The sequence below is a fragment of the Acinonyx jubatus genome, chromosome D4 (genome assembly GCF_027475565.1).
Source record: "Acinonyx jubatus isolate Ajub_Pintada_27869175 chromosome D4, VMU_Ajub_asm_v1.0, whole genome shotgun sequence".
NCBI classification, from domain to species: domain Eukaryota; kingdom Metazoa; phylum Chordata; class Mammalia; order Carnivora; family Felidae; genus Acinonyx; species Acinonyx jubatus.
This window is the reverse complement of record NC_069391.1, coordinates 62,644,655-62,672,604: the sequence shown is the minus strand read 5'-3', so window position 1 is coordinate 62,672,604 and position 27,950 is coordinate 62,644,655. Positions and strand designations below refer to the sequence as shown.

The 27,950-nt window shown below is 38.2% G+C and overlaps 1 protein-coding gene across 1 annotated transcript in view; it reads left to right on the top strand.

The window, feature by feature from the left end:
- Positions 1 to 27,950, top strand: part of LOC106971488 (zinc finger protein 782-like) — a 64,347-nt gene that overhangs the window by 7,095 nt on the left and 29,302 nt on the right. The window contains 4 exon segments of the mRNA XM_053205150.1: positions 10,470 to 10,589; positions 15,682 to 15,788; positions 16,203 to 16,268; positions 18,841 to 18,967. Of these exon segments, the coding sequence (XP_053061125.1) occupies positions 15,708 to 15,788; positions 16,203 to 16,268; positions 18,841 to 18,967 (274 nt within the window). The 5' untranslated portion in view covers positions 10,470 to 10,589; positions 15,682 to 15,707.

Here is a 27,950-nt window from a genome sequence, read left to right as displayed (position 1 = left end):
AGAGATGATCTTCAGCAGGCCTCAAGACGGGTGGATAATACTGGATGTGGTAGATTGTTGCTGTAATGACGCCTAATTTGTTTAAACCTCCCTGAAGTACTCCTTTAGGCCAGTTGCAGGTCCCAGAAATGTAAAGGCAATGGGTCTGTGAGGGCACTTCTCACTGCTGCCACATTCCTTGAAAGTCTGAGGAGGACCCAAAGGAGCACTGATCCAGAGGCAAACTGTTCTGAAATCTACCATCTGGTGCCAGATTTTGGAGCTTCAGAGTCACAACAGGGATTCCAGAAGGGTTCACTGGAGACCTGTGGGTTTCTTTTGGATACTTTTTTTCAGTTTACCAAGAAACCAGTTTCAAGAGTTCCCATGAAAGTTATGTAGGGAAGGAGGGATTAGAAGTAGACAATGTGGAGGAGGAAGGCAAGGTTGACAAGGCTCTGGGCTATAGGATCCTAGGGTTCAAATTTCTACTTGAGTTTCCTTGTGTTATAAACCTTAAAGTATAAACTCTGTCCCTGAAAGCCTTGTAGGGATCTCACCCCTGAGGGATTGAGAGAGAAACTGTGTCTCTCCTTATGGGTTCTGTATCTGTCAGGACAACTTCACACAAACTCCCAAGCTCATCCTTCTCATGAGTGAATAATCAGTTCCCTTGCCTGTTACTTCCTGGTGTCCGCCTGCTTTGTCCTTAAAATTCAACTCTAGTCCCATGTCTTTAGAAAGGGGTCCTCTCCTCCCACCAGTTAACTATTATTTTTTCTTCAGCACCATGGTTTTGTACTTCATGATGTCACTTGGTATCATGTATTCCTCCCGCTGCTTGGATTTTGGCTCATCTAATTATAGTCTTCTAGAGAATACAGAAGAATTTCTAGTGGAGAACAACTGTACAAATGATAGAAGAATTCTCATTAGAAATAGTTGAGGCCAGAAAGATGTCAAAAAATCATTATGGGGGAATGACTTCTTTAAGTGCTGAAAGAAAAAACAAAATACCAAGGTGGTAGACTTACGCCCACTCATATAGTAATTATAGTAAATTGCTAAACAGAAAAAGAAGGGTCCAATTCCAAAGAAGATGGAATAAGCATGTTCTACTTTGTGTCTCCCACTGAATGCAACTATAAATTCTCAACAGAATATATATAGCAGCTATCTAAGGACTCTGGAAATTAAATAGCAAGAATAACAACACAGTTTTAAACAACCAATGGGTCCAAGAAGAAATCACAAGGAAAATCAGAAAATATTTTAAGATAAAAACAAAATGCAACATACCAAAACTGATGAGATGCAGTCAAAGCAGTATGTGACAGAAAATTTATAGTTGTAAATGCCTACTTAAAAATAAAAGATCTCAAATCAATAACCTAACTTTACATCTTAAGTAACATCAAACAGAAGCAAACCAAACCCAAAGCTAGCAGAAGAAAGGGAATAATGAATGCTAGAGTGGAGAATTAGAATAACCATAAGAATCAATGAAATCAAAAGTTGGTTCTTTGAAAAGTTAAATAAAGTTGACAAACTTTACCTAGACGAAGAAAAAATGACGCAAATCATCAAATTTCAGAATGAATGTGAGAACATTACTACAAAACTTACAGAAAGAAAAAGGATTATGAGAATACTATGAATAAATGTACACCAACAAATTAGACAAAACTAGATGAAACAGACACATTTCTAGAAATCCACACATTGCCAAAACAGAACCAAGAAGAGATAAAAAATCTGAATGGTCATATAACAAGTAAACAGAACGAATCAGTAATCAACAATCTCCCAAAAAACAAAAGTCCAGGACCAAAGGCCTTCCCTGGAGAATTGCACCCAACGTTTAAGGAAGAATTAACATAAATCCTTTATAAATTAGTCACCAAAATAAAAGAAGATGTAATACTTCATAATTCATTCTATGAGCCCAGTCTTCCCCGATAAAAAACCTAAACAAAGACACTTCAAGAAAAGAAAAATGTAGTCTAATATGCCCTATGAGTACAGATGTAAAAATCCTTAAAAATACCAGCAAACTAAATCTAAGAAGATTATATACCATGACCAAGTGGAATTTATCCCAGGAATGCAGTCATGGTTCAGCAAAAGAAAATTGATTGATGTCATATACCACATTAATAGAATGAAGGTAAGAAACCACCTGATCATTTCAATTGACACAAAAATCATTTGACACAATTCAATGCCCTTCCATAATAAAAACATTCACCAAACTAAGAATAAAAGGAAACTTACTCAACATGATAAAGAGCATTTATATACTAATCTACATAATAGTACTCAATAGTCAAAGGCTGAAAACTTCCCACTAAGATCAGGAACAAGAAAAGGATGCCTGCTTTTGCCACTGTTATTCAACACTGTACTGGAAATTCTAGGCAGTACAACTAGGCAATTAAGAGAAATGAAGGGAATCAAAATTGGAAAGGAAGAAATAAAACTATACTCTCTGATAACATGGTACTATATATAAAAAATCCTAAAGAATCTGCACACAAAAGATGATTACCTATAATAAAAGATTTTAGTAAAATAGCAAAGTACAGTATCAACACGCAAACACCAATTGCATTTTTATACACTTGCAACGAATATTCTGAAAATGAAATTAAGAAAATAATTCCATTTATCTGGCATCAAAAAGAAAAAAATATACTTAGGTATAAACTTAACCAAGGAAATGAAAGATTCATACAGTAAAAACTACAAAACATTGCTGAAAGACACAGATAGAAAGACATCCCCTGTTCATGGATTGGAAGATGTTAAGATGTTAATGCATCTAGATTCAATGCAATCCCTGTCAAAATCCCAATGACTTTTTTTTGTTTTTTTGCATAAATTGAAAAATCTAAAATTGATATGGAATCGCAAGGGACCCTGAATAGCCAAAACAATCATGAAAAGGAAGAACAAAGTTAGAGGACTCATGCTTCCAGATTTCTAAATTTACTACAAAGCTATGGTAACCAAATAGTGTGGTATTGGCATAAAGACAGACATGTCGACCAATGGAATGGAACAGAAATCCCAGAAATAAACTTTCACATATATGGTCAGATAACTTTCAATAAAAGTGTCAAAGACCATTCATGGGAAATGACAGTCAACAAATAGTGCTGGGGAAATTGGACATCCACATCCAAAAGAATGAAGTTGGACCCTTTCCTAATACCTAGTCCTCTAATATACAAAAATTACTCAAAATAACTATAAACCTGTTAGATTTATAGCGGGAAATCTTCATAACATTGGATTTGGCAATGATTTCTTAGATACGACATGGAAATCACAGGCAGAAAGGAAAAAACAGACAAACTGGACTTCATGAAAATCTTAAAATTTTGTGTATTAAAGGACACTATCAATAAAGTAAAGGCAACCCAAAGAATGGGAGAACATATTTGCAAATCACATATCTGATAAGGATTAATATCCAGAATATATAAAGAACTCCTAAAACTCAACAACAACAAAAAGCAAACAACCAATTCAAAATGGCAAGGAACTTGAATAGACATTTCTCCAAAGAAGATCTACAAAGAGCCAACAGGCACATGAAAAGATGCTCAACATCAGTAGTAATTAGGAAAATGCAAATCAAAGCCACAAAGAGATGCCACTTCATACCCATTAGGATGGTTACTATAAAAAAAAAACATAAAACAAATGTTTGTGATAATGTGAAGAAATTGGAACCTTTGTGTATTGCTGATGGGAATAAAAAATGATGTAGCCCCCATGGATAACAGTGTGGAAGTTCCTCAGAAAATTTAACATGTAATTACCATTCAATAGAGCAATTTTGCTTCTGGGTATACGCAGAGAGTAATCAAAATTAGGGACTTGAACAGATATTTGTACACCCATGTTTATAGCAGCATTATTCCAATAGCTAAAAAGTGGAAACAACCCAAGTGCCCATTAACAGATGAATGGACAAAATGTAATAAGTACATACAATGGAATATTATTAAGCCTTAAAAAGGAAGGAAATTGTGACATGCTACATCTGGATAAGCCTCGAAGTCATTATGCTATATGAAATAAGCCTAACAAATTGGGCAAATATTGTATGATCCCATGTATATGAGGTATTTAGAGTAGTCAAATTCATAAAGACAGAGGCAGAATAGTGGTTGCCAGGGGTTAGGAGAAAGGGAAATGAGGTGTCATTGTTTAATAGACACAGTGTTTCAGTTTGGGATATTGAAGAAGTTCTAGAGATGGATAGTGGTGATGGTTGTACAATGATATGAATGTACTTACTGTCACTGAACTGTACACTTAAATGGTTAAAGTAATTTTCATGTTATGTATATTTTAAAAAAATTTTTTTAATGTTTTTTTCTTTTAGAGTGAGACAGAATGCTAACAGGGGAGGGGCAGACAGAAAGAGGGAGACACAGAATCCGAAGCAGGCTCTAGGCTCCAAGCTGTCAGCACAGAGCTCCACATGGGGCTCAAACCCACAGACCATGAGATCATGAGCTGAGCCAAAGCCAGACTCTCAACTGACTGAGCCACCCAGGTGCCCCTATGTTATGTATACTTTAAATGCAATTTTAGAAAATGTTTACTTATTTATTTTTGAGAGAGAGAGATCGTGAGTCGGGGAGGGGCAAAGAGAGGGAGACAGAGAATCTTAAACAGGCTCCATACTGTTAGCACAGAGCCTGATGCAGGGCTCGAACTCACAAACCATGAGATCCTGACCTGAGCCAAAATCAAGAGTTGGATGCTTAACCGACTGAACCACTCAGGTGCCCTAAATGCAATTTAAAGTAACTTCTACACCGATTGTGGGTCTCAGACTCACAACCCAGAGATCGAGAGTTTCATGCTCTACCGACCAAGCAATCCAGGTACCCCTATCTTGTATATGTTTTATCACAATTTTTAAAAATGCAATAGCTAAGACTTCAGCTCTGCCAATGATAGAGTCACTTGTATCAGTCTGGCCATCACCAAAAACAGACATAAAAGTTGACATAATAGGAGGCAACTATTTTCAAGCATTGTAAAATAGGCATTTCAGGCCAGGGATACTTGAGAGAACAGAAATGCACATTTTTAGTCCCTCAATCCCTTAGCCCTTTGCTTCACAAGGTACTCTTCTGTTTTGCACAAAGAGTTGGAGCTCAAGTGCGGTAATGGTCCTGCTGGACTAAAGAAGTAACTGGAATTTGTAGGACAAGTTTCTTAAGACAAGGAAATTCTGGTTTGTGTGTGTGTGTGTGTGTGTGTGTGTGCGCGTGCGCGTATGTGTGTATGCATATGTGCATGTGTGCACACATATGTTGTAGAGGGAGAGAGGGGTGGCAGGGGTCTGGTTTTAATTCAAAATGGGTCCTTGGCCAAGAGCAGGGTTGAATGGATGCAGGCCAGGTTTCCATGATGCTTACTGTAGGTTGTTTGTTGTGAGACTGAGAACTAAATTACGGTATCAGCTGGTAGACACTGATGGAAGATGTAAGCACTTCTGGCCAGCTGTAGTAGAGAAACCTAGATAGGACCTTGGTGTTTCAGTGAAACCATAGAAAAGTCAGTCCTTAGAAATAAGATTACACCTTGGAGAAAGACCATGTCCTAGAATTAAGTCCAATATTATAATAGACACATCTTATTAAAGATGAAAAGAAAGCCTTACATGTCAAAAGGATCCACCAGTAACTCAACTGTCTGCCTGAACAATATTCAAGATCTACAAATATAAAACAGAATCTCTACAATATATCATCCATAATGTCCATCATCTAATCATTAATTACTAAATACATGATAATATGACCCAAATCCAAGGGAAAAAAATGCCAATAGAAAAGACCCAAGATGATTTAGATCCTGAAATTAGTCCCTATGTATTTTGTAGCAGCTATTTTCATATAAAGACATAGGTATGGACATAATGAGTGAACAGATGGAGAACTTAAGCAGAGATATATATGATAATTATAAAAAAGGGAATTCTAGAACTGAAAAGTTGAATATGTGAAATGAAAAAATATCACTGGATGGGCTTGATAATTATTGGTGAATATAGAAAAAGTTCATGAACTTGAAGAGACATCAATAGAAATTATCCAAACTAAAGATTAAAGGTAGAGATAGATTGAAGAATTAGAAACGGAGCCTTAGTGATGTGTGGGAAAATAGCAAGTGATCTAACGTGTAATTGGAAACACAAAGGGAGAAAGAAGGGAGAATGGCAAAATATGTATTTGATAATAGGAAAGACAAACTGAAGAAATAATAGCCTAAATTTTTCAAGGTTGGTGAAAAACATCACATCACAGGCCCCCAAAGCCCAACACCTAAGCTGAGAAATATGAATAAAACTACACCTAGGTATATCATAGAAAATCTCTTGAAATGAAATATAAAGAGAAAATGTTAAAAGAATACAGAGGAAGGGTGTCTGGCTGCCTCAGTCTCTTGATCTCAGGGTTGTGAGTTCAAGCCCCACATTGGGTGTAGAGTTTACTTAAAAATAAAATATTTTAAAAAAATGTTTAGTTATTTTTGAGAGAGAGAGAGAAAGAGCGCACAAGTAGGGGAGGGGCAGAGAGATAGAGGGGACACAGTATCTGAAGCAGCTCTGAGCTGCTTAGTGTGGGGCATAAGCTCACGAACTGTGAGATCATGACCTGAGGCGAAGTCTGATGCTTAACTGACTAAGCCACCCAGGCGCCCCTAAAAATAAAATCTTAAAAAAAAAAGAATACAGAGGAAATAAAAATGCATGGTCCATAATGGGGAACATCCCTAGAAATGGCAGTAGACTTCTTATCAAAATTAAAATCTGAATGACCTCAAAAAGACCATTATGAGAGAATGACTTCTTTAAGTGCTGAAGGGGGAAAAAAACCCCAAGGCTGTAGACTTAAGCTCACCTATATCAGTTATCATAGTAAATGGACTTAACACTCAAACTAAAAGATGAAGGCTTTTAGGCTGGATAAAAAAGCAAGATCCAATTATATTTTGTCTAAGAGAGGTATTTTAACTGCAAAGACACAGGTTGATTGAAAGTAGAAATGTGAATAGTGATAGAGCATACTCTGTAAACACCAAGCATGAGAAACCTGATACAACTTACTAAAGTAGGACTCAACACCATGGGTATTGCCAGAGATAAAAAGAAACAATTCGTGTGAGAAAGCATCAAATTATCAGGAGGACATAGTCATAAATATGTATATACATACCTAATAGGAAAACTTCAAAATATACAGTGCAAAAACAGAGACTAAAAAGAGAAAAAAAGACACAATCTTCCTTGGGAATTTGACACCCTTCTCTCAGTAACCAATAGAAAAAGGTAGCAAAGAAGTAGCTCTAGAAAGGATATAGAAAACTATATGTAGATCTATGTAGAAAACTATACTGAACAACTTCAGAATACACATTCTTTTCAAATATATGCAAAACACAAAGACAGACCGTATTTTGGGCCACAAAGAAATTTGAAACAAATTCTAAAGATTGAAAGGTTAGAGAATGTTTTCTGACTATAGTGAAATTGATTTAAAAACCTATAATCTTGGGCTGTTGTTCTCTATGTATTGGAGATTTAAATATATTCTCATGCAGTATTTATGGCACCTCCTACAGGCAGTTAGTTCCTTGACTGGGAGTCAGTGAGGTAATGAAATTGCATTCAAGCCATGCTTATTCTATGAAGCCAGAGATACCATGTGGAACAATTGTTTCTGAGTGGTCCAATCACATTTGTTATAGTTCTTGGGAAATAGAAATGCTACCTGTATGTAAGAAATCGTATCACTGAGGATCAAGCTATGTCTCAAATAATGATCTCTTTTCTAAATTTTTTGTTTAATGTTTGTTTATTTTTGAGAGACATACAGAGAACAAGTGGGGAAGGGGCTGAGAAAGAGACACAGAATCTGAAGCAGGCTCCAGGCTCCAAGCTGTCAGCACAGAGCCTGAGGCAGGACTCAAACCCATGAACGGCAAGATCATGACCTGAGCCAAAGTCAGACATTTAATGGACTGAGCCACCCAGGTGTCCCTGTTTCTAAAAGGCCTGGGTTCTGCAATCACAGATAGGCAGATGAGAGAATTTCTCATAACTCTTCATATCCCTATGCATCTTTATAATGATCTTCTATCACATAGGGAACATGATGTATATGTGTCCCTTGTATCCTTAAAGATGCCTTGGGAGATCTCACTGACAGAGAAGTAAGGGATATGAGTGGGTTCTCAATGAAACACTTAAATACCTAGAACTTGCCTACAGCTATAGTGAGATACTGACCTCTGTTCAAAGATGGTGGCAACAGATGTCTATCTACAGGAGTCCTCCAGATAGGTACATCACACACTTCCCTTTCTGTTACAGAGTTCTGCAGTCATCTTCAGAATAAACTCAGCCTGGTTCATGATTTCAATGGAAGAAAACTCCAGAGATAAGAGAGTTTAATAAGAATTTAGGGTTTTATTTTATTTATTTTTTGCTCTCCCATCTTGGAATGGCCAATATCACAGGGCTTTGCACCTTCCCACAAGCTCCTTTTTAAGAGGAAAGTGAGGCAAACATGTTTATGTTTAGTTTTACATTTTCTAATTTAATTTTAATTTTTATTTATTTTTAATTTTTAAAAAAATGTTTATTTTTGAGAGAGAGAGACAGAGAGACAGAGAGACAGAGAGACAGAGAGAGAGGGAGACATAGAATCTGAAGCAGTCTCCAGGCTCTGAGCTGTCGGTATAGAGGCAGACATGGGGCTTAAACTCATGAACCTGAGCTGAAGTCAGACGCTTAACCAACTGAGTCACACAGGAGCCCCTATTTATTTTTTTTAGAGAGAGAGAGTGGGAGAGAGGGGCAGAAGGAGAGAGAGAGAGAGAGAGAAACCCAAATGGACTCCATGCTCAGCGCACCTGATGTGGGGCTTGATTCCAGGACCCTGGGGTCATGACTCGACCTGAAATTGAGTCAGATGCTCAACCAACTGAGCCACCTAGGTGCCTCAGGTTTATTTTAGGTTTCTTATTTCCTACAAAGTATTCAGCTGTTGAGAATATTTTAGTCACAGCAGAAGTGTCTCATTCCTTGGTAGAGGCATAAAGTCCTTTAGAGTAAAAACCAATGAAAGACAGTATCTTGAAAACAGACTGTCATTATACTCTAAATCTCTGGGAAAATAGATTTTAAAGGTGCTTAGCACTTCACTTCCCCCTGAAAGCTAAGTGGGGGCAAGGAATGGGGGAGTGTGAATCTCCTTCTCCTTTTACTTTTTCCTGCAGGAAGAAGCGAGAGACCATTCTGTTTAAGAGAGGGGGAAAGGGAAAGGAGAGACAGGAGAGGCAGTGAAAAGGAGAGAGTCTGGGGGAGGTAGAGTTTACCACAAGGCACCCTCATGTACACATCCCTATATGGGACAGATACTGGCACCCTGCTGTGCCACTCAAAGTGATTCCTATCAGTCGGATTCCCACCTGTAATCATTCTGTGAAGGGTGCTTTATCTCTGATTCACAGAGGAAGAATAGAAGTCCAAGGATGTGGAGTGACTTTGCTGAAGTTACATAGTAAGTTGGTGCTGGAACCTGGACAAGACTCAAACCTTCTTATCCCTAGTTCAATTTTCTGGATGGAAAAGGAAGTTGTAACCCCTTTTTCCTTTCAGCTCCTGTTCTGTTTCCAAAAGTGGAAGGGGACAAACCCTTCCCAATCTACTCCCCTGGCACCACCTGAGATAGGAGATGGAGGGAAAGGCTAGCCCTGGCACCTCTCATTAGTTCCCACTTGCATCACCTGTTGTTCACCTGCAAGCATAGAAAGGGCTGTGGCTGAACTCTCTCTCAGTGACATAGTTTATTGTAACCCCCAGTGTCTTCCCAGAAAACCCCAAATCTTCTCATCTCTCATTTCATCTCTCACAATCCCTTCTATTCACTTGAGACCCTGTATATGATGTTTTCTTATTATGAACTCTAATAATCCCAGTAACAAACTCTGCAGCAATGGCAACAGAAACAGCAGGCCTGCCCACAGATCCCAGTGTACTACAGGCCCTCTGGAAATGGGACTGCATATAATCTGGGCCCTTGAGCTCAGCAGACTTTGAGTCCCTCAGTGCATGTCTAACTTTACCAGTGTTGAACCCCCTTTAGGATGCTTCCTTCAGGATGCTTCTTTTTCCCTGCCAGAAATGAGAGGTTTTGTGTTTCCATATGACTAGCATTTCTCTGTTTCTCTCTGTGGGCATTCCTTTGACCATTGATACTCTCATACTCCTGCTCTTAGCTCAGGGGCTCCATGTCAGTAAAAATGAAAGCCCAGCCCCTTATGGTGAGCTTTCTTTGGGTGAAGAGCAACCAGACACAGTGAAGCTTGAGAACAGACCTCCCCTAGTTGGGAGGGACAGATTTGTAATAGACCAGCTTCACGTCTGAGAATCACCCCAGTCCCTTCTCCTAAAGGTCTCTTTCCTGATGAAGATCACCTGAGGATGATACCCACCTTGGATGGTTGTTGAGAAGATGAAATGGAAGGCAAATACCAAGTATCTGGAGTTCTTTATGACACATAGCAGATGATCAGTAAGTGTGAGCTCATTGCCACCTGTCTTTTTGCTTTTGAGTCCCAGATCCTGTAGAGCCAGGCAGGCGGGAAGATTGCCAAGGGAGCCCAGAGCTGGTCCCTTACCCTTTTCCTGGGCTCCTCTCCCAAAAAGCCCTGTCTCGACTATACCCACAGCACTGACTGGGAAGAGGGGAGTGACAGAGTACATCCCAGGTCTGAGTTGGGGATCTCAGGGATGGGATAAGGGTGGGGACAGGTATTTCCTAGGGAAGGTGCTGAGGGCTTTATATTTATATGTCTCTATTTATTAAACATGTTTTCTTGAATAATTTAGTAATTTCCTAGAAACATTTACATGTTGGAAGTTGTTTTACATGAATATTGTGGGTATGACCCTACTTTGGCCTCCTTGCTATCCTAAGGAGGTGGTTGAAGGTTCTCTGGCCCACTGCTCTGAAAGCCAGCCCAAACACATGCTACCTTCTCATTATTTCTTTTCTTGGACCTGTATTGTTGCAAGAGAATTGTTCAATGTTTTACCAATAGCATTAATGTGTGAGAGACATTGCTGTGTCTTTCAACACTTCTCTGATCATTATATTGTTTATTTTTGTCCTAATGATGATTGGAATAGTTCCTTTAGGTTAAAAAGTGAGAAAAAATGTTGAAGAGAGAAAACAAGCTTAAGAATGTTTTGAGATTCTAATCTGAATATTGTCAAGGACTATTTAGTGTTCTCATTACAGAAAATTGACATTTATTCAAGTTCTTTTTTTAAATTTTTTTAATGTTAATTATTTTTGAGAGAAAGACAGAGCACGAGTGGGAGAGGAGAATACAGAGAGGGAGACATAGAATCTGAAGCAGGTCCCAGGCTCCGAGCTGTCAGCACAGAGCCCGACACGGGGCCTGAACCCACAAGCCGCAAGATCATGACCTGAGCCAAAGCCAGACGCTCAACCTACTAAGCCATCCAGGCACCCATTTTTTTTTTAATTTTGTTGATATTTTTTTTATTTTTGAGAGAGAGGGAGAGAGAACAATTGTGAGCAGGGGAGGGGCTGAGAGGGAGGGGGACACAGAATCCAAAGCAGGCTCCAGGCTCTGAGCTGTCAGCACAGAGCACAACAGGGGTTTGAACTCACAAGCCATGAGATCATGACCCGAGCCGAAGTCTGACGCTCAACCGATTGAGCCACCCAGGCACCCCTCAAATTCTTCTTAATGTCAGGACTAAAACTTTATGTTTGTGTTCTCATAGATCATACTAACTTTTTAATGACTCTATTTATTTTTTTCCCCTAGTGAATAAGATCTAATTTGAAAAATCTATTTATCATTGTCATAAATAATTGATGCCATAAAATATTTACCCAAGATATGCTGTTAAAAAGAAAACCACAGGCCCAAAGTGGAGTCATTTATGCCAGACCACTGGGGCTTAAATCCTAACCTAATTGCAGTTTCAACTTCCCCCAGAAATGTAGTCTTAGCCAGTCAGTCAGGACTTTTCTGGTCAGCAACAGTAAGGTAATCTGTCACATAGGTCCTCTCTATTCCCCAAAAGAAGATGAGGTAATCCACCTAATAAGACTCTTTTGTTCCCAAAGGAAGGTACCTCACCCAAAATAATTTTTTTTTTCTGTTTATGACTTTGTTGTTCTGCCTTTAATAACCTTTCATTTTCTGTAGCCCTTTGGAATTCCCCTCTATTTGCTAGATAGGGTGCTGTCTGATTCATGAATCCATTAATGAATCAATTTTACATCTTTAAAATGTAGTTGGTTGAATTTTTGTTATTTAACACCCAAAATATTCTAAGTAGGTGTAACTTAGCAAAAACAAAGTTCCTATAATATAATGACCATATGTCCCTAATTCGGTAATAAGAGAATGCTCACATGATTTAAGTAGAGTCATCTCTGGGATGTGAATAATTTGCATGATAACCATTTTCTTATTTTGGGTTGTGTATATTTGTATGTATTATGCACTTTTGAAAAATTTATTTGCTTTTTTTTCTTTCTTTCCTGAGTAAGCCCTGCAGATTACAGATACCATTCTTTTGTATGTTAAAGATAAAGCTATTAAACAACAGATTTTAGTTGGTAAACTGGTAATATCCAATTGCGACAGGGAATAGATTCCAGCGTGAACTGAACTCAACTTCAGTTTGTACAGAGGTGACTGGGAGTTTTAAAGGAAGAAGAAGGGAACAGAAAGGGGGCGAGTTGGAGCTCAGTAGAATGAGGGAAGTGAAAAATTACAAAAAGCAGAAGGAAGAATTGGTCCATTTGAAATCCACCTGGATTTGCTAACTGGCACTTGTTGAAATTAGGCTCTTACCCTCCTACAGAAACTGAGAGACAAGGGTCCTTCAGGTGTTGGCTGGAACAAATTCTTTTGGCAGCCTTGAGTTTTTCAGGCAGGCCCTCTAAAAACACTCTTAGTGTCATCCTAAGTATGTGACCTTGAGCTGTTAGAGACTTAGAATTTTTTCAAGTATTTATAGGGCAAAGTTGATAGACCTAGTTGAAAAGAAGGCATAAAGGAGCCTAACTGGAATTTGGGGTAAAGGAGAAAATCTTTTAAATTTAGTACTACTGTGCTTCATTTTAAATTATTTTACTTAAGTTTCACAGCCTTATTCCCAAGAGATACCTCTACAAATCTAAATTCTCTTGGCAACTTTAAATATTATTTTATTTTTATTAAAATTAAAAAAAATATTTTTGAGAGAGACAGCTCGTTTCCCTATGTGATCTCAATTATTTTTACACCTAGGAGCAACCCAGTGCCTATTCAGATTTCCTCGACAGTCTCCAAGGCCTTTGGCAGCTGTTGTTTATTTAATCGGGACTTGATCGAGGACCACGTATTGTATTTGGCGGTAAACTTCAAGTTTAAGCCCTAACGTTTGGCGATTCTGAGAAAACCTGGGAAGGAGAGATCGTCAAGATCACATCTTTCAACTGTTCAGATAGAGGATACGCTCCAGGTCACTTCAAGGCGCGGGAGCGGAGCTTTACGGGAAATGTAGTCTGGTGGTATGGACCTGGCTCGTCGCGCAGCATCCTGGGAACCGGTCCGGGCTCCATCTGCGCATGTACTTACCTTATCCTACCTCTTTGCGTTAGTGCTTTCAGCGGTCCGGTGGTCAGGTGGCGCGCTTGCCTGGGTTCCAACCTCAAGTGAGAGCATGGGGCTGATACGAAATCTGGGAGGCTTTGGGACCAGCATGGAGGAAGGGGCTTGTGGTCGGGGAGAAAGGAATAGAAGCCTCGGGAATTCCCCAGGCCGGACTCTAAATGCTTGAGCCATCAAAGACCTCTGGGGAACCCCTGGGGCACAGGTGGGGCTGAATCACGCCAGAAGCAGGTGAGGGGTTGGGTATGCAGAGACCCTTGATTCGAGAAAAGCCCATGGCGGCGGGAAGGGAAAACTTGTTTATAATTCCCACCGTGAGCCCGAAAGCGCGGAAGAGCTTTCTGCGGTGAGAACCCGATTTCTGGAGCTAGAAAGACCCGGGGTAAATTCCAGTTCTGTTACCCTTGTAGGCAGGGGCGGCCGAAGGAACCAGAGTAAGAGTCCGGTTTCTCTTCTGAAAATAATGTTTGTTATGCGAGTTAGAGAAGTTATTACCTGTAAAGCAAATAGCCAACTCAGAAGTGGCAACTGCTATTATATTCGGAAGACACACTTCTATTCACTGGGTGGCTTATGTAAACATCACAACCATTTTATGAGGTTGGCTAACTATCCACATTTAAAAAAGAAAAGGAAGCAAACGAGGCTGAGGTTGGCAGAGCCATGTGCTCAGGTTACAAGCTAGCTGTGAGGAAGCTCTGATTTAAGGGCAGGTGTGCTTTAAATCTCAGGCCTCGTCTAAATATCACACCTGCCTAAAACCACCAATACAGCCTTCACAGCACCTAGCAGAGTGACCTGTCCCTGAACACCCAGGGATAAAATTGAAGGAGAATGTGAATGGACTTAGAACATTGTCATATGTAGTCTGGAATTTCTGGTACCTCATCAGAATCCTTGGTTCAGATAGAGGCTCCTAGCTTTTCCTGCAGTGGCAGATTGTCTGAAATCACAGTGAATTCCAAGAGTCAAGTTTGTAGCCCTAAAGTGATTTTGTTTCTCTGACCCAGGTCCCAGATCTTGGGAAACAAATTTATTTTAGAACAAAGCAGCTCTTGTGATGTTCGAATTGAGGTCTCCAGGAACAGCATCCCTGTTCTTATCCTCCTCGCTAGACCTTCAGAGCAGAAGCAAAAAACAGAGCTGTCAGAAGTAGTTCTTGATCCTACCTGCTCAGATTTGGAGATGTTGCCACATCCAGAAGCCACCACACTGTGTGATGGTGGGGGATCTGGGCCACCTTTGAGAAGAGGGAGCTGGGGTGGCCCAGAAGTATGTTGCCCAGGAACTTGCACTTGTGAGGGTGAGATCTGGGGGTAAGGGGTAACCAGCCAGAGGGTGGAAATTGTGTTCTGTTGTCAAAACTTAAAAATAGCCAGTTATTTTACCAGCAAATTGAGTTTATTTGGGAATAGCAGAGGAATTGCAATGGGGGACAAGCAAACTATGGCAAACCATAGGCAAATCCAAAGAGACAAAGGGAAGGTAAACTTTCACTAGGTTTTGGGAGGAAAATGGGGAGGGTTTGGAATAAAAGTCCATTGGAAAAGAACAAGAGTTTGCGGTTGTGGCACTTATTGGCTGCAAGCAGTGGTTAGTACCTATTTGCTGGGTTGGGGAGGGATCTTCCGTCTTTTTCTTAAAAGTAGGAAATCGAATTCCTGTGTGCAAAGTAAGATGATTCTTAACCTTGTTCCTGCAGGACAAGGAGCATGTGTGAGAGCTCCCCATTCAGGGCTTCCTGACTCCCATTTTAAATGAGGTTTCCTGCATTTGTTTTGATACCACTCCTGCTAAATGGCCATCATTCCCTTCATTCTTCACTGTTTACGGATGCTGCACTGCTCTCATACGTGTCCTTCACAAGTGACCATCACCACAAGTAACAATATTGACTTATCTTGAACTCATAGAATCCTAAAATAAGGACTAATGAAGGCTTTCCTTGGTTATCTGCTACAGACTCTTAGAAGCTGTAAAGAAATTGGATGTTAGTGGTGACTTGTCAGGTGACACCTATTTTGTGGCAGAGCCAGGAGGAAAACACAGTGCAGTTCACTTTCTCACTGGTAAGTCATCAAAAGCATCTTATGAAAAGGACCCTTTGAGAAACTGTAACCCAGTGAAAGTTAATGAAAAATTCTTGCCTTAAAGCATTCCATAGTCCTTTTATTTGGCTTTCTGTGGATTTTCTCTTTTAAGAGCTAAGCAATGTTACTAGGAAAATAGTTAAGTGATACAGCCTGAATATTTTGTTAATTTTAATGAAGGAGCAATGCCTTATCCTTCATGTACTTTATGCATTAAATGAATACTAGTTCTTGCTTGTGTTGTTTCTGTTAATCATTAAGAAAAAAAAAACCCACTAAGTTATCATTTAACCGCAGAAAAATTTGTTTAGCCAGTGAAAAGCTGTAGGTCTTAGGCCACATGACGTTTTCTGAGTCTTACATGGACATGTGTCTCTGTGTGTTCCTCCTCAGGCCTCCCAGCTGAGTCTGCACAGCCCTCTGCACTTTCCCAAGAGCAGCAGCATGAACACATCTCAGGTGAGCTCTTTCTCCTTTCTTTCTCCACATTGCACTGTATTGATTTTATTTTATTTACTTATTTATTTATTAAAAATTTTTTATGTTTATTTATTTTTGAGATAGAAACAGAGCATGAACGGGGGAGGGGCAGAGAGAGAGACACAAACACAGAATCTGAAACAGGCTCCAGGCTCTGAGCTGTCAGCACAGAGCCCGACGTGGGGCTCGAACCCACCAACCGTGAGATCATGACCCGAGATGAAGTCGGATGCTTAACCTACTGAGTCACCCAGGTGCCCCAGCACTGTATTGATTTTAATGGGGCTTATAAGGGTCTGTACATTAGATGGAAAAAGAGAAATAGGGATAAAGCTAGTTTTGGGAGAAAATACACAGTTTCAATATTAGCTCTTAATGTTTTTTGTTGGTTCTGGGTAGGTAACCTTTGTTGATGATTATATTCCCTCCAGTTACCAGTTGGGTTAGATTTCAGTTGAGTCATGAATGTGCTTTGAATTATATTGAGAACTTTTTCTATATCTATTGAAATAAAGACATAGCTTGTTTCCTTTAATCTGTAAGTATTGTGAATAGCATTATGAATTTTTAAATATTGTCGATTTCCTGTACACACCCTTGCTGGTGAATTGCTTGTATACATGTTGGCTGTGATCTTTCTGCTGGTACTTATTTCTGTATCGTAATTTAGGTGAGCCTAATTTTTCATGTGTTCCTATCCAATTTTGGTGTTGTGGTTATATTAGCCTATAAGTATAGGACACATTTTTACTTATTTTTTTTCTTGGGCTAATGTTTTTCCCCCTGTATTTTATATGAGAAAAATTGCCTGTTATTGGTGGGGGGATTTTTATGTGAAGATTTTGAATATCAAGTCAGTTTATTAAATGATCATAAGTCTCCTGTGTCTCTTACCATGTGTCTTTCAAAGAGCAGAAGTGTTTTAATCAACTTTTCAAAATCTTTAATCTTTTTGCTTTTATTATTTATGCTTTTTTTTGGTCTTGGTCATATGTAAAAAATCTTTTCCTAAGCCAAAGTCACAAAGATTTCCTCTCCGGTTTCTAGAAGTTTTATAGGTCTATGATCATTTTGAATTCATTTTTTCTTATGGCACAAGGGATAGGCCAAGATTATTTATTTAGTTTTGTTTACATATGTCTGACATTTGTTGCAAATGTCGTTTGCGTTGTTGTTGTTGTTGTTGTTGTTGTTGCAAATGTTGTTTACGTATGTCTAACATTTGTTGCAAAGAATACTCCTTCTCCACTGAATTCCTTTGGCACCTCTTTTGGGAATTATTTGACTTTATATTCTTTGTGGTTCTGTTTCTGGAATCCGTATTCTCTTCTTATCTGTGTTAGTCCTTTTGCTAACATCATACTGCCTAGATTACTGTTGTTTCAAGAGAAGTTTTTTTTTTTTTTTTCAATGTTTATTTTTGAGAGAGAGACACACACAGTGTGAGCAGGGGAGGGGCAAAAAGAGAGAGAGAAACAGAATCTGAAGCAGGCTCAGGCTCTGAGCTGTCAGCACAGAGCCTGACACAGGGCTCAAACCCATGAACCCTGAGATCATGAATCATGAGACCTGAGCTGAAGTTGGATGCTTAACCAACTGAACCACCCAGGCACCCCTAAGATAAGTCTTGAAATCAGTAATGTGAATCCCCCAAACTTTTTTCATAATTGATTGGATATTGGATATTCTAAGTCCCCCTTTACCTCTTCATATAAGTTTTAGAATCTGGCTTCTTTCTATCTTCAAAATTTGCTCTGATTATGTGTGTGATTGCAGTGATTATATACATCAGTTTGACCTCCCTTTTGTGTTTCAAAATCATGTAACCAACAATGCAGTGTAAAATTCCATCTGTGTATTATTCACATATATATATATATATATATATATATATATGTATTAAATTTACATCCAAGCTAGCATATAGTGCAACAATGATTTCAGGAATAGATTCCTTAATGCTCCTTACGCATTTAGCCCATCCCCTCCCACAACCCCTCCAGTAACCCTCTGTTCGCTGTATTTAAGAGTGTCTTATGTTTTAATGTTTACTTATTTTTGAGAGAGACAGAAACAGAATGCAAGTGTGGGTTAGGGGCAGAGAGAGAGGGAGACACAGAATCCGAAGCAGGCTCCAGGCTCTCAGCTGTCAGCACAGAGCCCGACCCAGGGCTCGAACCCACGAGTTGTGAGACCATGACCTGAGCCGAAGTCGGACACTCAATAGACTGAGCCACCCAGGTGCCCCTAGAGTCTTTTATGTTTTGTAACCCTCCCTGTTTTTATATTATTTTCGCTTCCCTTCCCTTATATTCATCTGTTTTGCATCTTAAAGTCCTCATATGAGTGAGGTCATATGATATTTGTCTTTCTCTAATTTTGCCTAGCATAATTCTAGTGTAAGATAATGATAGGGCCATAATAGGCATACTTTATAAAATTTTGTTTTAAATTCTCAACAGTAAACATAATACGTATTAGTTTTCCAAGGCATTTTCCATATTACCGGTTTTTGAGCCCCTCAGATTGAATAGAAAGTGTGTTATTACAGGTATCAGTGTCATTCAAGGACGTGACTGTGGAGGTCACCCAGGAGGAGTGGCACCAGATGGACCCTGCTCAAAGAACCCTATACAGAGATGTGATGCTGGAGAACTACAGCCACCTGGTCTCATTGGGTGAGCAGAACTTACCATGTGATTTCCTCAAGAATGCAATTCCGTTTTCTCCTTCCTTTTTAATTTTTAAATTGTATTGGGGTATAATTAACAGAGTTAAAGTCAGTAGCTTTAAGTGTATAATGGTGAGTTTTAGAGATGCCTGTAGGTGATTACTACCACCAAATAATGATAAAATATTGCTGTTACTCCAAAAAGTTTCCTTGTAGGTATTTGTAGTCATTTTTTCCTGATCCCTCTCCCTGGCTCTGTCAACCAGTGATCTACTTTCTATCGCAATAGTTTTTCCCTGTTAGAATTTTAAATACATCATATAGTATTTACTTTTTTCTTCTTTCATGTAGATTTTGGGATTTATGCATGTTTTTGTACGTATCATTTTTTATTCCTAACTAGTATGCCTTTGCATGCATCTACCACAGTTTATCTTCCATGTATATCCCAGTTGATAGAATAGAGGTTTTTTCCTTTTGGGCTGTTAGGAATAAAGTTGCTCTGTCCATTTAGGTATGAGTCTTTGTGTAGACATTTGTTTTCATTTCTCCTGTGTAAATACCCAGAAGTATGGTACTGTTGGTCTTAGAGTAACTTCATAAGAAACTGCCAGATATTTCTAGTGTGACTGTGCCAGTTTGCATACCCTTTAAGGGTGTATGTATCATAGTTCTAGTTGCTCCACACCCTCACCAATATTTGGTATTGTAAGTTTTTTTTTTTTTAATTTAAGATTCTAGTGGGTGTCTTTGTATCTTACTGGGTTTTAATTTGTATTTTTCTGATAATTAATGAAGTTGAACATCTTTTAATGGGCTTTGTGGCTATTCATATATTTTCCTGTTTCAGGTCTGTTTAAATCTTTAGCCCAGTCTTTAAAAATTAGGGTGTTTCTTTTTTTCTTTTTGGTCTTAACTGAGGTGGAAGAATTCTTCATGTAATCTAGATATAAGACCATTATCAGATAAATACTTTGTTAACGTTTTCTACCTATCGTATGCTTTTTCTAATTTTTTTAATAGTGTCTTGGAAGAGCAGAGTTTTTCATTAGTTTTTAAATGTATCATTGGTTTTTCTTTTATATTTTATGGTTTTTGTATCTTTTTAAAGAAAGTTTTACCTAATCTAAGGTCAGTAAAATTTCCTCCTATGTTTTCTTGTTTCCTCCTATGTTTTCTTCCTCCTATGTTTTCTTTACTTTCTCTATATGATGTGAAATAAGAGTTGTGGTTCATTTTTTGCATTTCTATGTCTAGTTATGTTGACACCATTTTCTGGAAGATTACTTTTCCATTGAACTGCCTTGGCACCTTTGTCAAAGACAAATTGACCACATTTCTGTAGTTCTAGATCTGGAGTCTGTTCTGTTTAATGGGTCTGTTTGAATATAACACACCTTGATTATGTAGCTTTGTGAAAACTTACCAAATATTGAATATTTAGTTCTCCAAATATGTTTTCCATTTCAAAATTATTTGGATTATTGTACATTCTTTGTTGTTTCCATGTAAATTGTATTTTTCTTAAGTTTATTTATTTTGGGGGGAGAGCAGGGGGAGAGGCAGAGTAGGTGGAGGTGGGGAGGAGAGAGAAAGAATGAATCCCAAGCAAGCTCCACGCTGTCAGTGCAGAGCCCAACAAGGGGCTTGATCCCAGGAACTGTGAGATTATGACCTGAGCTGAAATCAAGAGTCAGATGCTTAACCAACTAAGGCACCCAGGCACCCCTCCATATAAATTTTAGAATTTCCTGTCCATTTTTTCTAAAACTTTGCTTAAAATTCTGGTTGAGATAGTCTTGGGTCTTTAGGATAGTCTGGGAAGGATTTATATTTTAACAATATGGAGTCTTTAGGAGCGCCTGAGTGGCTCAGTAGGTTAAGTGTCTGGCTCTTGATTTCAGCTCAGGTCATGATTTCATGGTTCGTGGGACTGAGCCCTGCATCGGGTTCTTCACTGACAGCATGGAGCCTACTTGGGTTTTTCTCTCTCTGCCCCTTCCCCACTTTCTCGCTCTGTCAAAATAAATAAACATTTAAAAAAATTCTATAAAAAAAGACATAAAACAATATTGAGTTTTCTGATACCGTGGGTTCAGTTCCAGACCATTGAAACAAAGTGAGTATTGAAATAATTTGAGTCCAAATAATTAGATTGATTTTTTTCAAATTCAGAATGAATTTTTTGGTTTCCCAGTGCATATAAAAGTTTACGTTCACATTATGCTATAATTTATTAAGTGTGCAGTAGCATTAGGTCCAAAAACAATGCACATACTTTTATTAAAAAATACTTCATTGCTAAAAATCACTAGCCATCATCTGAGCTTTTTGCCTGTGGTGAGTTTTGCCTTGATATCGATGGCTGTTGACTGGTCAGGGTGATTGGTAGTGAAGGTGGGGGTGGCTGTGGCAATTTCTTAAAATAATGCAACAATGAAGTTTGCCACATTGATTGATTCTTCCTTTCATGAATGATTCCCTGTAGCACGTGATGCTATCTGATAGCATTTTTACCCATCATAGAACTTTTTTCAAAATTAGAGTCCATCCTCTCAAACCCTGCTACTGCTTATCAACAAAGTTTATGTAATATTCTAATTTTTTTTCATGCTAACAATTTTCACAGTATCTTCACTGGGAATAGATTCCATCTCAAGAAACCACTGTATTTGCTAATCCATAAGAAGCAATTCCTCATTGTTCAAACAATTCAGTCACATCTTCAGGCTCCACTTCTAATCCCAGTTCTCTTGCTGTTTCTACCACATATGCAGTGACTTCCTCCACTGAAGTCCTGAACCCCGCAAAGTCATCCATAAGAGTTGGAATGAAATTCTTCCAGACACTTCTGCTAGCTTCAAATTTTTATTCGGCAGCTTCCTTACCTTTTTCAGGTTTCATAGAATTGAAGAGAGTTAGGGCTTTGCCCTTGATTAAGCTTTGGCTTAAAGGAATGTTGTACCTGATTTGATGATCTATCCAGACCACTCAAACTTTTTCCATATCAGCAATAAGGTGGTTTCACTTTCTTATCATTCATTTTGTTTGCTGGAGTCTCACTTTTCATTTCTTTCAAAAACTTTCCCTCTGCATTTGTAACTTGGCCGACTGTTGGGCACAAAAGGCCCAGCTTTCAGCTTATCTCAGCTTTTGATTTGCCTTCCCCACTAAGTTTAATCTTTCCTTGCTTTTGATTTAAAATGAGAGATGTGCAACTCCTCCCTTTACTTGAGCACTTAGAAGCCATTGTAGAGTTATTAATTGGCCTAATTTTAATATTGTTGTGTCTCAGGGAATAAGGAGGCCTGAAGAGAGAGAAAGAGATGGGGAATGGCCAGGTAGTAGAGCAGTCACAATGCACATTTATGGAATAAGTTCTCCATTTTACATGGTTGTGGTGCTCCCAAACAATTAGAATAGTAACATCAAAGATCATTGATCACACAATCGCAGTTACAAATATAATAATAATGAATGAAAAAATTTGAAATATTGTGAGAATTACCAAAGTGTGACACAGAGACATGGAGTGAGCAAATGCTATTGAAAAAAAATGTGTCAATAGAGTTGCCTGATGCAGGGTTGCCACAGATCTTCAATTTGTAAAAATTTCAGTATCTGCAAAGCATAATAAACGAGGTATGCCTGTATCTTTCCCTTTATTTACACCTTTAATTTTTTTTGGAGTGACAGATAGCTTTCATTGTACTTGTTTTCTGCATATTTAGTAGATGGGTTTCATGATTTTGATGATGATATAAATGGCATTTATTTTATAATTTGGTTTTCCAGTTGTTGGATGTAAATAGAAATCCAGTTGCTTTATGTATATTTACATTGTGTGTTGTAACTTTGCTAATCTTATTTATTCCAGTAGATTTTTTGGAGATTCCCAAGGATGTTTTGCATACACAATTATGTTATCTGTGAAAAAGGATAAGTTCATTTTGAAACTGTATGCCTTTTATTTCTTTTTCTTTAATAACTATGGGATTACCAAATATACCATTAAATACAAGTGGTGAGAGAAGATATTCATGTCTTGTTTCTAATCTTAGAGGTAAAGAATTCATTCTTCATTGTGGCATAATTAACTGTTTTTTTTATAGCTGTGCTTTATCAGTTTAAGGAAGTTCTGTAGTCTGCTGGAATTTTCTAAAAGATTTGTTTTAATCATTGTGGAATTTGTCTAATATTCTTTCTGTATCTATTAGAATAATCACATGAGTTTTCTTTTTTTTATCCAGGTAGTATTCTGAATTACATAAATTTTGGAACGTTCAACCAACCTTGAATTCCTAGGATGAATCCCACTTGTTCATAACTTTTTATAGGTTTTCTGCACCAATATATTGAAATTTTTAAAAAATTGTAGTTCCATATAGTTACAGTTACGTTAGTTTCCAGTGTACAATATACTGATTCAGCAATTCCATGAATCATCCATTGCTCGTCATTACAGATGAACTTCTTAATCCCCTTCACCTTTTTCACCCATATACCTACCGACCTCCCTTCTGGTAACCATCAGTTTGTTCTCTACAGTTAAGGGTAGTTTGTCTTGGTTTGTCTCTTTTTTTTGTTTTGTTTCTTAAATTCTGCATATGAGTGAAATCATGTGGTATTTGTCTTTCTTTGACTTATTTTGCTTCACGTTATACACTAACTCCATCCATGTCATTGTAAATGGCAAGATTTCATTTTTTTTTAAGCCTGATTAATATTGCATCATGCATATATACCACATCTTGTCCATCTGTCAGTGAACACTTGGGCTGTTTCCATAATTTGGCTATTGTAAATAATGCTGCTATAAAGGGATGCATGTGTTCCTCTGAATTAGTGTTTTAATATTTTTGTTTTGAGAGAGGGAGGGAGAGTGTGAGTGGAGGAGGGTAGAGGAAGAGGGACGGAATCTTAAGCAGACTCCACACCCAGTAGAGGGAGAGATCATGACCTGAGCCAAAATCAAGAGTCTGACGCTCAACTGACTGAGCCACCCAGGTGCCCCAGTATTTTAATAATTTGGAGTAAATATCAGTAATGTGATTACTGGATTGTAAAATAGTTCTATTTTTTAAAAATAATTTTTAATGTTTATTTCTGAGAGAGAGAGGGAATGAGAGAGAGAGCGAGCAAGCATGAGCAGAGGAGGGGAAGAAAGAGAGGGAGACACAGAATCCGAAGCAGTCTCAAGGCTCTGAGCTGTCAGCACAGACCCCGATATGGGGCTCGAACTTGTGAACTGCGAGATCATGATCTGAGCTGAAGTGAGGTGCCACCCAGGTGCCCCCAAAATAGTCCTATTTTTAACTTTTGAGGAAATTCTATTCTGTTTTCCTCAGTGGCTACACCAGTTTGCATTCCTGAAAGCAGTGCAAGAGGGTTACCCTTTCTCCACATGTTCACCAACACTTGTTGCTTGTGTTTTTGATTTTAGCCATTCTGACAGTTGTGATGTCATATTGTAGTTTTGATTTGCATTTCCCTAATGATGAGAGATGTTGAGCATCTTTTCAGTGTCTGTTGGCCATCTGGATATCTTCTTTCGACAAATGTCAGTTCATGTTTTTGTCCATTTTTTAATTGGATTATTTGGTTTTTTGGGTGTTGAATCGTGTAAGTTCTTCATATATTTTGGATGGTAACCCTTTTTCAGATATATCATTTACAAATATTTTCTGTTCTGTAGGTTGCCTTTTAGTTTTGTTGATTGTTTCCTTTGCTGTGCAGAAGCTTTTTATTTTGATGTAGTCCTAGTAGTTTCTTTTTGCTTTTATTTCCTTTGCCTCAGGAAATGTATTTAGGAAAATGTTGCTACAGCTGATGTCAGAGACGTTACTGCCTATGCACTATTCTAGGATTTTGATGGTTTAATGGTCTTTAATCCATTTTGAGTTTGTTTCTGTGTATGGTATAAGAAAGTGGTCCAGTTTCATTCTTTTGCATGTTGCTCTCCAGTTTTCCCAACACCATTTGTTGAAGAGACTGTCTTTTTCCCATTGGATATTCCTTTTTGCTTTGTTGAAGATAATTGGCTATGTAATTGTGGGTTTATTTCTGGGTTTTCTGTTCTGTTCCATTAATTTATGTATCTGTTTTTATGCCAGTGTCGTTGTTTTGGTGACTACAGCTTTGTAATGTAACTTGAAATCTGGAATTGTGATTCCTCTAGCTTTGCTTTTCTTTCTTTTTTTTTTTTAATTGTTTTAAATGTTTATTTATTTCTGAGACCAAGAGAGACAGAGCATGAGAGGGGGAGGGGCACAGAGAGAGGGAGACACAGAATCCGAAGCAGGCTCCAGGCTCTGAGCTGTCAGCACAGAGCCCCATGCCGGGCCCAAACTCGCAAACCGTGAGATCAGGACCTGAGCCAAAGTCAGTCGCTCAACCGACTGAGCCACCTAGGTGCCCCTCTCTTTGCTTTTCTTTTTCATGATTGATTTGGCTATTCAGCATCTTGTTTGGTTCCACACAAATTTTAGGATTGTTTGTTCTAATTTTGTGAAAAATTCTATTGGTATTTTGATAGGGATTGCATTAAATGTGTAGAGACATTTTAACAATATTTGTTCTTCCAACGTGAACATGGGATGTCTTTCCATTTCTTTGTGTTGTTTTGAATTTCTTTCATCAGTATTCTATAGTTTTCATACTACAGGTGTTTCACTTCTCTGGTTAGGTTTATTCCTAGGTGTCTTGTTAGTTTTGGTACAATTGTAAGTGGAGTTGTTTTCTTAATTTCTCTTTCTGCTGCTTTATTATTAGTGTATGGAAATGTGACAGATTTATGGCCTAATTTGTGATCTGTTCTGGAGAATGTTCCATGTGCGTTTGAAAAGAGTGTGTATTCTGCTGTTTTAAGATGGAATGTGCTGAATATGTTTGTTAAATCCATCTGGTCCAGTGTGTCATTCAAAGCCAATGTTTCCTTGTTGATTTTCTGTTTGGATGATCTGTCCACCAATGTAAGTGGGGTGTTAAAGTCCCCTGTTATTATTGTATTACTATCAATGAGTTCCTTTATGTTTGTTATTAACTGTTTTATGTATTTGGATTATCTCATGTTGGGTACATCAATATTTACAGTTGTTATATCTTGTTGGATTGACTCCTTTATTATTATGTAGTGTTCTTCTTTGTCTCATGTTATAGTCTTTGTTTTAAGGTCTATTTTGTCTGATACAGGTATTGCAACTCTGGCTTTCTTTTGAGATCCATTGACATGATAAATGTTTCTCCATCCCGTTGCTTTCAATCTGCAGGTGTCTTTCAGTCTGATTGTGTCTCTTGTCAGCAGCATATAGGTGGGTCTCTTTTCTGCTCTGTCACCCTATGTCTTTTTTTTTAAAGTAAACTCTATCCCCAATGAGGGGCTCAAACTTATGACCCCAAAATTAAGAGTCACATGATCTATGACTAAACCAGCCAGGTGCCACTCACTCTGTCTTTTAATTGGAGTATTTAGTTCATTTACATTCAGAGATTAATTATTGAGAAATACATATTCATTGCCATTTTGTTACTTATTTTTTTAGTTGTTTTTATAGATTTTCTCTGATTTTTCTTCTCTTGCTGTCTTTCATACATTGTTGACTTTCTTTAGTGATATACTTGGATTCCTTTCTCTTTGTTCTTTGCATGCCTATTACTGGTTTTTGTTTTGTTGTTAACATTAGTTTGTATATAACATCTTCTGCATATACCAGTTTATATTAAGTTGATAACTCTTTAAGTTTGAACTCATTCTTTACTCTTCTCCTCTCCATGTTTTAGATATATGTTGTCATATTTTACATCCTTTGGTTAATGAATACCTTGACTGATTTTCACAAAAATAATTGTTTTTCCTGTTTATGCATATTTTACTTTTCATGTTGTCATTTATGGTCTTTCTTTTCCACTCATAATGTCCCCTTTGATATTTTTTGGTAAGGCTGGTTTAGTGGTCATGAACTCCTTTAGTTTTTGTTTGTCTTAGAAACTCTTTATCTTTCCTTCTATTCTGAATGATAGGCTTGCTGGATAGAGTATTATTTTTTTAAAAAATTTTTTTAATGTTTGGTTTTGAGAGAGACAGAGTGCGAGTGGTGGAGCAGCAGAGAGAGAGGGAGACAAAGAATCCAAAGCAGGCTCCAGGCTCTGAGCTGTGAGCACAGAGCTGATGCAGGGCTCGAACTCACGAACCACGAGGTCATGACTGAGCTGAACTCGGACACTTAACCGACTGAGCCACCCAGGCGCCTCTGGATAGAGTATTCTTGACTGCACATGTATCCTCTTTCAGCACTTTTGAATATATCATGCCACTCCCTTTCCTTCTTCTGAAAATCCACTGATATCCTCATGAGGTTTCCGTTATATGTAACTGTGTCCTTTTCTTTGCTGATTTTAAAACGTTTTCTTTATCACTGCTTTTTGCCGGTTTAATTACTATGTGTCTTGGTGTGGATCTCCTTTGATTTTGTTGGGTCATCTCTGTACCTTCTGTATCTGGACATCTCTTTCCTTCCCAGATTAGGGAAGTTTTCAGCTATTATTTCTTAAATAAATTTTCTGCTCTCTTTTCTCTCTTCTTCTGGGATCTGTATAATATGAACGTTATTACTCTTTTTAAAAAAAAAATTTTTTTTAACGTTTATTTATTTTTGAGACAGAGAGAGACAGAGCATGAACGGGGTAGGGTCAGAGAGAGAGGGAGGCACAGAATCTGAAACAGGCTTCAGGCTCTGAGCGGTCAGCACAGAGCCTGACGCGGGGCTTGAACTCACGAACCGCGAGATCATGACCTGAGCGGAAGTCGGATGCTTAACCGACTGAGCCACCCAGGCGCCCGGAACGTTATTACTCTTGATGCAGTCACTGAGTTCCCTGAGACTGTTTGCGATTTGCATAAGTTTGTTTACTCTTTTTTGCTTTGCTTTCTATTAGTCTGTTTTCCAGGTCATTAATTCATTTCTCTGCTTCATGTAGTCTATTCTTTTTTT